This window comes from Abrus precatorius, unplaced genomic scaffold, assembly GCF_003935025.1.
Source record: "Abrus precatorius isolate BTA unplaced genomic scaffold, Abrus_2018 Scaffold2, whole genome shotgun sequence".
Taxonomy (NCBI): domain Eukaryota; kingdom Viridiplantae; phylum Streptophyta; class Magnoliopsida; order Fabales; family Fabaceae; genus Abrus; species Abrus precatorius.
In genome coordinates, this window is record NW_020874362.1 from 39,127,432 (window position 1) to 39,139,682 (window position 12,251).

The 12,251-nt window shown below is 29.1% G+C and overlaps 1 protein-coding gene across 1 annotated transcript; it reads left to right on the forward strand.

Annotated features, from left to right (window-relative positions):
- The first annotated feature begins 603 nt into the window (after positions 1 to 603).
- On the forward strand, positions 604 to 8,767 carry LOC113857631 (agamous-like MADS-box protein AGL11). Its single transcript, XM_027489715.1, has 7 exons — positions 604 to 788; positions 6,722 to 6,803; positions 7,207 to 7,268; positions 7,454 to 7,553; positions 7,897 to 7,938; positions 8,084 to 8,125; positions 8,609 to 8,767. The coding sequence occupies exons 1-7, from the start codon at positions 607 to 609 to the stop codon at positions 8,765 to 8,767; spliced, it is 669 nt and encodes a 222-aa protein (XP_027345516.1). The 5' UTR covers positions 604 to 606.
- Positions 8,768 to 12,251: the final 3,484 nt, after the last annotated feature.

Below are 12,251 nucleotides of genomic sequence, written 5' to 3' on the forward strand. Positions count from 1 at the left end.
GAATTTATTTAAAGGGTTAGACTCTGATCATTCTTCTTGTGCTTAGACTTGCATATTTTGGTGTTAAAACAAAAGGGTCTTTGGTTTTTCTTTGGAGTTGAGACGATACACTTTACAAGGGTTTCTGGCCCTAGAGAGTGTGGGTTGATTTTGTTGTTTTTCATATACGGGGCAAAGAGAAGAGAGAGAGAGAGGGCGTCAAAAGCACTGACAAAATACATACAAACAAAACGAAGAGTGATAAAAAAAAAAGTAATATATATATAATATATCCTACGCCTTCATAAAAGAGGCCTGTGCACCACCTCCAAATCTTGTTTATTATCTTAGATCTTGTTGTCAATTTTTATCTGAAACGTAAAGAATATGTGCCATTATACCCTATTTAGTTACATGGCTTTCAAGTATGCACACAACCTTCTCATATCATATAGTCATCTTTCATGAAGTTAATTAATTCCTTTGAACTTTCATATATCCGACTAAGATCGAGGATCGATTCCACTAGATCTAGTTGTGTAGGATCTCTTTGTTCTGGTTTGTTTTCTATTCTCTCTTATAATTTCTAATTTTTTATTTGTTAATTTATTTGAGAAGAAGTTAAAAATGGGGAGGGGAAAGATTGAAATCAAAAGGATTGAGAACACAACAAATCGCCAAGTGACCTTCTGCAAGAGAAGAAATGGGCTTCTGAAGAAAGCATATGAGCTATCTGTGCTGTGTGATGCAGAAGTTGCCCTCATTGTCTTCTCCAGCCGTGGCCGACTCTATGAGTATTCAAACAACAAGTAAGCTGTTACCTTCTTTGCATGACTGCACTAAGTTATTACCCAAAGAATTTTCTTTTGAGTTCAATCAATAACTGGAACCACAGAAACTCGTCATCTGTTATTATTAAAATGGTTAATTAATGATATCATTAATACAACAAATTGCCATTAATTGTGCCTCAGTCTGCGTAGATCTATGAAATTAAAATGTGTTCCAGTGAACTAGGACACCACTCGTATATAACGTTGAAAAAAAGAAAAACTAAGTTAGTGTTCTATCTTTGGTTTATCCTAACCAAAGATATAATGCGAAGCAATAATTTAATTAGCTCGCAGAGGAACTTAGGGTTTATCCTAACCAGTGGTTAAGGTTTAAATGTGCTTAGCATTATTGAACATTATCATTCTTAATAACTTAAAAGAAAAACATTAAATATGTTTTTTCCGTTTTTAAAATTGTAAACGCTTTTATATTTTGGTATTCTTATTTTTTGTTTGAATTTTTTAACTAATGCATTAAAAGAACTCGTTACTAATCAATTTCATCAACTTAAACTCAACTTATCCTTTAGTATTATAACTGGAGCTTCTAAATTAGGTAATCTTATTCCACTTGCGATGAGGTTCATTTTGAGCCAAAATTTCTTGCAAACCCTAATTTTGTTTTACCGAACCAAATTATTTATTAACCAGTGAAATTCACTAGTTACCGTAAATTTGGTTAATTAATGAGGTTATAACTAATCAAAACCAGCATTAAGCAATGTTGTTGAAATGGGACTTTATTAAAATAAGGTCTTGAATATTTTTTATTGGTGTATTATCCATATTAACAGCATTAAGCAATGTTGTTGCAAGAGGACTTCATAGCATCTAGCTATGTAGTTAAAGTATCCTCTACACTTTTTTATTTATCAACTGTTATATTTTTATACTGATTTTTTTATCTCTCTTCTCTTCACTTATCTGACACTCATTTTAATGGATGTCAAGGGCTCTTATTTCTTTCTTAATGTAATTGGCTTGTAATGAAAAAAAAGGTCAATTGTTAGAGTACTTTCGATTCGTATTAGGGAAAACTATTGAATTGCCGCTTTGGCATGCAAAGCCTCCGTTCAAATCATTCGCTCAAGTAGTATTGGCATATGGTTAACACAATACGTATTTAGATGGGCTCATTTTGCATTTAGAAAAGTGTACGATCAAAAACTCATTAAGAGAATTTTAAAAATAATTAATTTAATTTCCTAAATTTATTGAAACAAAACATGCTAGTTTAAATAGACAAATATCATATTAAAAGCTTTCATTAACCAGCTTACAAGATAGCCCACCACAAATAGTATAGTATTCTTGAAACGTTTGAAAATAAAAAAATAAAATAAAAATATATTTTTAAAAAGTAGCGATCATGGTAGTCATGACTTAATGATAAGGTTTGACCTGCAACTTCAGTCCTTGTAACCAAAAGCTTGCTCAGATCTTGTAACGAGAACGCGTAGCAGTGCAGTTATACTCTGTGTTCTATTTTCTTCACATCGTCGTGCATGAACTATATCAAAACTTGTCTTTTCTGCTTCCACTTTCGGCTACTCACCCTTCTCTGTTTGTGTTTAAGTGACAGTGAGTGATGGTTTCAGTTGCATCCTTAGAAGGGTTTGGTTCTCTTTAAAAGCTTTTATCTTTTTCCCTTTACACGATTTTGCATGAAATCGGTGAAACACTCGAGTTTGTAGGATTTCCAATCACCTTCTTTAAAACATATACTACACAGAGTACGGTGTCGGTCAACATTTAATTCTAGATCACGTATTTCAAAGGACTATACTATTCTATACTACGATATTATATATATATATATATATATATATATATATATATATATATATATGTATGTATATATATGTATATATATATACGGAGCAAAATTTTCAACTTAGACTTCACTCTGTACTAGTAGTTGGTCCCGATAATCTAACTAGAACACCATAAGTATCTGTATCCGATAAATTAGAGCGATTGTTTTTCTTTATCTCCCCTTCTTTTCTAATAGCGAAAGTATTAACTTGAATTTACGGGTTGCCCCTAAGATATCTTATTTATCTCCCCTAATATATCATACTTATTTATTTTTAAAGATAGTTTTAACTTCATGATCATGCCTGTGATCATTTAGAAGTACCTGGCTAACAAAACTGTAAGAGGCACTGACATTGTATCAATGCGTCAGATCCAATAAGTTGCACCCAATGGGAACGTTGACGACCTCTGTTTTCATGTCACAATGACTCTTCTATTTCTTTCCCTTTAAGTGATAAGGCATATGAGAATCTGTGCATAGAGAGGGAGAAAAAGTGAACAGAGGGAGAAAAGTCTCATTTCTTATTCAAAGTTCTCTGAAATCCAGTTTGCTTGCTCAAATTTCTTTGACTTCTTCAGTGAAAAGAAAGCACTTTTCTCTTCTCCTTTATTCAAACTCTATGTCCTTTCATTTCTACCTTTTAGTCTAAGTCTCATCAGGTTAAGTTCTAAAGGAAGAAAAGTTAGGTTCATCATGTGCTGAAGATTGTACCTTTATCCCAAAGAAGTTCCTTCTCAGCTATTGATCCACTTCTAAAAAATAAGGGTTCCACGGATAATCTTTGCATATAGTTTTTGCTTACATTCATATATTTCTGTTGAAAGATATCGTAATTAAACTTACTAAGTCATACCAGTTATAATCACAACTTAAGGTCGCCCTGGTTATAACTAGTAAATAAAAATTGTCAAGAAAACATACTACTTCTTATACATAGATCTTCGCGAAAGATTTGCATGCACGATTATGTGATAATATTTAGTTTTTATATATTTTCATCGGTTTGGCTATTTGTCCTTTCAAGATGTAAATTTTATACTTATAAGCGTATGGATGGTTTCTTGAAACAAATTAGCTCAATTATTTATCACTATTTGTCACTTCTTATCAAATTTAATACTTACTCGCGCGCGCGTTTGTGTCAGTGTGTCATTTTATACTGTGAATATTGCTGTATAAATTAACCTTTTTTTAGTGTTTCTGTCAAGTGGTATGTAGGCATATTAGCTTGCACAAAACTATCTCTTTATGTGATACGTTATTTGAATGGAAGATAAAAACCACTTTAGAGTACATAATTATTAAAAAAAAATGATATTGATTATTCGCATGTTGGTTTAAATCGTTAAAACAGATAGCGTCTTTACATATATTCAAATATTTCTTTCAATGAAAGAGGAAAAAATGTTTCATCTCATTAGATAATAAACAATTAAAATATAGTAATAAATAATTAAGTTTCTTCTTATTAGATAAAATACATGAATCAAATACCGCTATAATATTTATCTTACGTTATATTTTTAAATAATAACATGTATGTTTTTCTTAACTATTCTATTCATACTTTCTTAAAATACCTTTTATTTTTAACCATTAAATTATCCTCTATTCTAGTTATTTTTTATTGGATCTCTTATAAGTTTTTTTTATACGTACTTCAATCACCTAAACTGAACGTCTAGTATCTTTTTCATAAAAATTGTTAGATTGTCATAACTAAATGATGAAACAAACGTAATTAATTAGTTGCTAACCCTAATATATCTTTTCCATCAAAGTTTTATCTTTTCACCTAAAATGAACTTACATAATATTTGGTTAGAACAAAAATAGACGAGAAGAGGGAACCAAAAAGAGCTTTATAGAGATGGAGAAGAGAGGAAAGAAAAGAGAAAGGAGTTAAAATACACTTAAGCTCTTAAGTTTAGCTTAGGATTTGGGAAGAAAGAAAAATTTAAATTAATTCAATAAAATTATTTTCATTTAATAATTTTATTTGACCATCTTGGTAGTAGTAAATTTGTTTATTTTTCTTCTTCTTTCTCTCTTTTTTTCCTTTGTTAACAATAAAAGGTATCTGCCTCCTCTAATAAATGTTTTTCCCTTTATTTTCCTCTATTAAAATCTATCCTCATTCTTTTGAATCAGTGTATTATGGATAAAATTAGATTTATTTTTATCTTAATTTTTTCTCTATTGATAAGTTTGTCCAAATTAAGTCTTAATATGAAATAAAGTTTGAAGTATAAAGTGAGTAATGGTTCTTAAAATTAGATTTTTTTTTTCTTTGCTATGACATGATTTTCTTTAGATATCCTATAGTTATTAGAAATACGGTCACTTCTAAGACTTAAGCAATCTTTTTTACTCTCAATTTTTGAGTGACTCAAACTCGATCATTTTTACTATGGTATTATAACTTTTCAATCTTAATGTCGGGATAACTCTCTTCCTAAAACTAATTTTTTTAGTGTGAATTAGATTCAATTTATTTTAAATAATTTTTGCTATGATTATTTATGATTAAAGGAAATTTGTAGGTCAAAATAATAGTGTGAATATTATTAGGAAAACTAATGATTTAGTCCTCTAAATTAATTTTAGATTCCGATTCATCTTCTAACAATTTTTTGTTGTTTAACTTAGGCCTTTTTTGTTTCAGGTGTTGAAAACAGTAATTTTAGAATATATAAACTGATAATTTTAGAGATTTTATAAAAATTAAATGTTACTTTTGGTTTGATTACAATAATAAAAAAGACAAAACATAACTGCTATCTTTTATATGTTGAAATTAAGTTTTTCATCAATGTTGAAATCTCGCTAGAAATTAATTTTTTCATCAATGTTGAAATTGATTAAATAATTTTTCTAAATATTGTATTACGATTAACATATAAAAGTTATTTTAGTAGTTAAATGAGATATTGAACATTGTTTTTATCACACTAATTTTTAAACGACCAATTCTTTCATTTTGTCATTTTATTGATTATTAAAATTGATTAAAAATTTCTTTTAAATGATGAATTGTGATCAAGATATTATATTTTTGTGATTTCATTTACTTAAATAAAATATCAAATTATTTCATTGTCAAATGGTCGATGAACTTTTTGACAATGATTGATCAGATTTTTTTAGACTTTTACTCATTATTAACATATAATATTTATTCTTAAGTTTTGTTACATTTGTAACTTATATCATGAGAATTAGACTGGTCAAGATGATCTAGTTCAAAAATGCAGTGGAATTTTCCGTAAAATTTAATAGTATTGTGACGAAAGACTAAGTTGGAAAAAAATATGTTAAAGAAATTAATTGAAACAAACAAAATTAAAAGATGATTTTAAAATAAAATTAAAAGTAGAAGACCAAATCACTATTTTTTTTATATTATTACAGCATAAAAATATAGGTCTTTTGTTCATCAAAGAGTATCTTGAAGAAAATTACAGAAATTTTGGATGGTTTTATGGTTTGGAAAAGCAGGTTCGTTTATTTTTGCGAAAACGATATTATTTAAAAAAAACAAAAAGGCTTGACTTGCTGCATATAAAATTAGGTCTTAGTCTCAGGTTTACTCTAGGGTACTAATTGGCGTATGTTGTCTTTTTGAGACGGCTGCTGTATTTTTTATTTATATTAATTAAAGTACTGAGTATAATGGATATCTTTAGTTTGTTTGAACATTCTGTAATAGTTTTGGGGTTTTACTTTTATATCCTACTACACCTATTAGTGAGAGGGTTGTTCTCACGCATGTATTGGTTTACTAATAAATTTTTGCTTTCGAGAGAAAAAAGAAAAAAACTGTTAACAGGTTCTGTATAAACCTTAAGAGTAATTGCATTTTGTAACCCCTAACTTAAGTAGAGGGAAATGATTTTTGCACCAGATAACAAGAGAGTCCACATTGAGAGATATTCTTATTTTATTATTGAGAAAAAAGTTGTATGAAATTAGAATAGCGGAAGTGAATGTATAAATAACAATTTGCATACTAGATAATGTCTTGGGCAAATGAACTTCTCCATGCAAATATATTGGTTCCCTTCTCCTTTTTTGACCTTCATGATTACAGCATAAGGTCAACTATTGAGAGGTACAAAAAGGCATGTTCCGATCATTCAAGTACGAGCACTACTACCGAAATTAACGCTCAGGTAATTGCAAGCATTACTCGTCTGATATTCCTTTTTTCTAGATTTACTTTTTGATTTTTGGTTATTCAATTTATCAACGTACGTACTATGTTGAAGAATTTTAATTAGTCTGTCTAGTGGCAAAAGTTCATTGTGCTTCACGAGATCTTCGGTTCAGGATTTTTTTTCTTTTTTGTTTCTTAACAGAGAAAATTGTCCTAATTAAGAGAAATAATTATTGTTCTGAGACAAAGTAATTGAGAAACCTATACGATTGTAATGAGCTGAAATGGTTACAAGACATTAACTTGGACCTTGTTAGTTTAACGGTTCAGTTTTAAGCTTTGGGTGGTGCACAATTCGTTAATCTATTGCCTAATTATCGTACATTTTTTATTCTGTATATTGTCAAACTGAAAAGCAGTATTATCAACAAGAATCTGCAAAGCTGCGACAGCAAATACAGATGCTGCAAAATTCTAACAGGTATCTTTTTATCATATGTTTCCTTCTAATTAATTAAGCTTGTTACCAAAATAATGTATAAACATTGTGAACTTAATTGCAGAAATAACATAATCACATAATGCTTATTTTACCTTTTAAATATACCATGAAGCCTAGTTAAATGCAGCTTAATATAATTTATTTACCTCTTATGCCTTTTGTAGGCACTTGATGGGTGATGCCTTAAGCACACTGACAGTGAAGGAACTTAAACAGTTGGAGAATAGACTTGAAAGAGGAATCACTAGGATCAGATCTAAGAAAGTAAGATTAAACTAAGGACCATTTCAATAACATGAAATTGATGATCATCTAATTTACAGTACTAAAACGTGTGAAATTAACATGCATGTAAACTGGCACCTCTAAAGCTTAGCCTATTTCTTCCTTTTCATTGAAAAAATTCCATTAGCAGAATAATAATTGTGTTGTTTCGTATAAATTCTGTATTGGCTAAAGAGATTTATAACATACGAAAAAATAAAACTAAATTACACACGCACACACATTTCGCAATTCTTCGTTGTTGCATCATATTGATTATTTTCTAATAATGTTCTTATTTCTTATTTCTTTTCTCTTTTTTTTTTTCCATCTAACTAAACAGCATGAGATGCTACTGGCAGAAATCGAGTACTTCCAGAAAAGGGTAATTCATGAATTAATTCTTATCTTTCTTCTTTGTTGTTGTGAAGGGATTGGGGGAGTTATATTTGATCTCTCTCCTGCCAAAATTTTTTGTTATTTTCGTTGATTAATTTAATTGGCAACTGATAGCATGCATAATTTGCTAGGAGATTGAACTGGAAAATGAAAATCTTTGCCTTCGGACAAAGGTAAGTAGATCCATCTTTTCTTTTTTTTCCTTCATTTATCTAGCTGAAATAAATTATTCATTCTAAATAGGAAAAGAAAATTCTCTAACCATTTATTATTTAATAGTAATTTCTTTAAAATATAATATATTTTATACTAAGTTTTTTGGAACAATTTTCTTTCGGTAAGTATGAATCAACAACTTTAATGTTTGGTTTAGTACGAGAACACCTAAAGTGGGAGAATTAATTTGTCACTTATGCAGGTATACTAACCGAAACATAATTGTACAAATATTTTAATAAATCGAATTTTGTTTTCATAGAAATTGAAATAGTAAGGAGTGAAAATTTATTTAAGCTAACGTTGGCTATTAATTCTTACAGGAAAGAATTTGCTTTTACCCTTTATATATTCACTTTTTTGCTTCTTTCTTTCTGGTCTTAATCAACACAGATGAAATTGTTTTAACTAGAATATTGTTCTTACTTCCAAATTTTCAGATAACTGACGTTGAGAGGCTTCAGCAAGTAAACATGGTTTCTGGACCTGAGCTGAATGCTATCCAGGCACTAGCTTCCCGTAATTTCTTCAATCCAACCATGATGGAAGGTGGAACTGTCTACCCGCAATCAGATAAGAAGATTCTTCATCTGGGGTAAGTGCCTTCTAGTTTCACCTTCTCTATTCTCGAAAATGGATTCTCAGGAGAAAATGACTGCAGGTTGTGCAGTCGCATATTTTATTCTCGCTTGTCATTTTGGATCTTTTCAAACTTTTTTTTCCCATGATACTTACTACTTGATATCTTCATTTCATTATTTATAAAATCTATTCTGTTTTTATTTTTTTTAATTAAGTTTAAAAGGCATATACAGGTTTATTAAATAGGCAAAATATTAGCGGAAAATCGTGTTAACCTCCTACAATCTTTATATGAATAAAAATTTACTACATTTTACTTCTGACTTTTTTTCTACTCTTCCTGTTTGCGTCGTTGATGCAGTTGATCAATAATATTATGATTCGCTATAGCCCATATGACTATCCAATTAGCCCGGCCGTGGCTAAATGCATTATTACTGCTGCTCTTTCCATTACTGCTCTTTAGACTACGTGATCAGTTGCGTCCTTAAATTATCTTTTTCAATATATATGTATTATGGATATACTTATGTATTGAAGGTTGTATGATATTATGGCAGTCTATATGTTAGAAATAATAATTAAAAAAATTATGTATGAAGTCACTAAGCTACTATTGCGGCATTATATGAATGACTGTTATACATGAAAATTCGAGCAGTAAATAATTAGTATAGTGCAGCTATGGGCAAACTCGTAACAAAAGCTTTAACCCTGTTCTTATGTCAAGTGCAACAAAATATTAAAATCATCTATTCGGTTTTTCTTCTTCCGAGGAAAAGGCATGAAAGCCTCGATAAGTACGAGACATTAAAGAGTTGAGTAAAATATTTTGAGTCGTGGGAAGCCAACTAAGAATGTCTTAATTATATTCCTATATTCATTTGTTAAACAAAAAATATGATAATGACTGCTTTCATATTTTATTATATTTTTTTAGAGGCCGTAGAAAAATATTACATCCAATCTCATAAAGAGAGATTTCGTTATTGTCAAATGAGATGAAAAATATGTTGTTAAAAAACATATAAATAAACACTAATCTTCATCTATCAATATTGTAAATTTTAATTGCTTTTTCTTTTTCTAAGAACGGAATGAGCCTATACTTTCAAGGAACTTGCCTACCCATACACATATTATTAAAGTAGTCACGCATGCTTTCATATTAACACTTGTTTTTGACAATATTTTTTACAAGAAACGTGTGTTGGATGCTAAACTAAAAGAATAAGATGCAACTGAAGCGTGACCATTAATCAAGTGTCCTTATTTAGCAGGACAAAGGGCTCTAATCAACTACCATAAAGTGTTATTATAAAAAAAAATATCTTTTAGTAATAACAATAAAAAGTCAAAAATAAAAGGAGAAACAATCATAATTATTAATTAATAGTCTATATATTATACCTATAACTATATCCTTCTCATATATTATAACTTCTAGAATTAATTAAGTATCTTATCTCTACGTATAAATTGAATTTAGTTCTTATAATTTTTTTATATATAATTCTTACTTTTTTACAAATTATTATTTTTAATTTATTTAGTCAACGTGATCTATGAAGATATTGTCAAGTGTTAATTTTTGATTGCATAACATCAATTAAAAGAATTAAAAATAATAATTTCTTTACAAAAAAAAATTCCTAAAAAAATAGACTATATTTTAACATAATATTTTATAGGGACTAAATCTAGACTAAAAACTTAATTTTTTAACTTTTATTATTAGCATTTAAACTGATCAAAATAATATTATGACATCTACTTATAATTTACTATTAATATAAGGCTTAATTATATTTTTTATTTCTAAATAGTTATACTTTTTGAATTTAGTCCCCGTAAAAAAATTGATTAGGATTTAGTTTTTCACTTTTTGAACTTATTGAAAATTGGTCTTTATTGTTAACTGAATTTTGTTAAATGATCAGCTAGATAACAAAAATTTAACTCATTATTGTCATGTTATTTAGATTTTTAATATTTTATTATTTTAATATTAATATTACAAAAATATTCCTAAATTTAGTGTTATTTTTTTTCACCTCCCATTTTTCTTCTTTTTCATTCTTCTTACTTTTGCAACCTATAAACTCCTTTTCTCACTACTAGAAAAGCGGTATATACAGACGGATTTATAGACGAATTTGTGGATTATTAATTTTTTTTATTTTATGAAAAATCCGTTTATAAATCTGTCTGTATTACAGATGGATTTTTATCTGTCTATAAAATCTGTCTGTAATTTGGCCGCCATTTGGTGCGAACATATATAGACAAGAATTACAGACAAATTTTTCTGTCTGTAATTTGAAAATATGAGGGAATTTTATAGCGGGAGTTACAGACGGATTTTTCTGTGTGTAAATATGGCCGTTTTTAACCAACTTTCCAGGTGGCAAATTACAGACGTATTTTTTCGTCTGTAAATAGACTTGACAAATTTACAGACGGAAAAATTCGTCTATAATATGACACCTAAAACGCACCGTTTCATTAAACCTTTTACAGATGGATTTTTCCGTCTGTAATGATAGAAACCCATAAAATGCTGACTCCCCATTCCCCTTCCTCATTTTTACATAACTCTCTCTCTCACCCCTCTCTCTCTCACTCTCTCTTGGAGCTCAGTGTTTTGGCCTTTGCGAGTGATTGGAGCATCCATTTGAAAGAATATTTGCATCATTGTATTCCTGGTACGATACTCTAACTTTTAATCGGTTTAGTTTTTTAATTTTTTATATTTTTTAGAGACTTAAAATTTCTAAGATAGAGTTGTAGGATTGGAGATTGTATGACTGGGGGGAAGGGCGTAGAGGTCCTTCTCCAAACCTGATTATTGTGTGCTATAGGAATGTTTGTGTTTGTGGAGTTTGTAGAATATGCATGTTGTAGAGTTACAAGAGAATGTGCTCTAGAACGGTTTAGAATTGTGATGTGTTTGTGTTTGATGTATCGATTAATATATTGTTATATAATATATTAGTTATGTGTGGTGAAATTTTGATTTTTGTAAAAAAGTGGTAAACAAATGTAAGGAAATTGGCATGCATTAGGGAAGATTCTGCCAAAATTTATATTAAAAATTTGTGTAATGTATAATAAAATGTTGATACCACATTGTATATTTGTATTAGGTTTATATAGTTCTTGAGGAAGATGTTTCTCAGAAATCATCAGTGGATGTATAATAGGTTGCACCCAAGTCGGGGGGAATAAAACCTGAATTCTTTAAGGGTGTAGAGGAATTCATACGTGTAGGTTGTAATTCGCAGCAATTCATCACAAACTAAAAAGTTAGATGTCCATGTTCTAAGTACAAATGTAGAAAGTTTTTGGATATTGATTCAATTAGATATGATTTGTATAAGTTTGGATTTAAACATAATTATTGGATATGGACTAAGCATGGAGAAGTAGTTAATTTGGAAAATCAAGTAGTTAATTTTCGTCTGTACTTTATAGACAAATTGTGAAATTCGTCTGTAATTT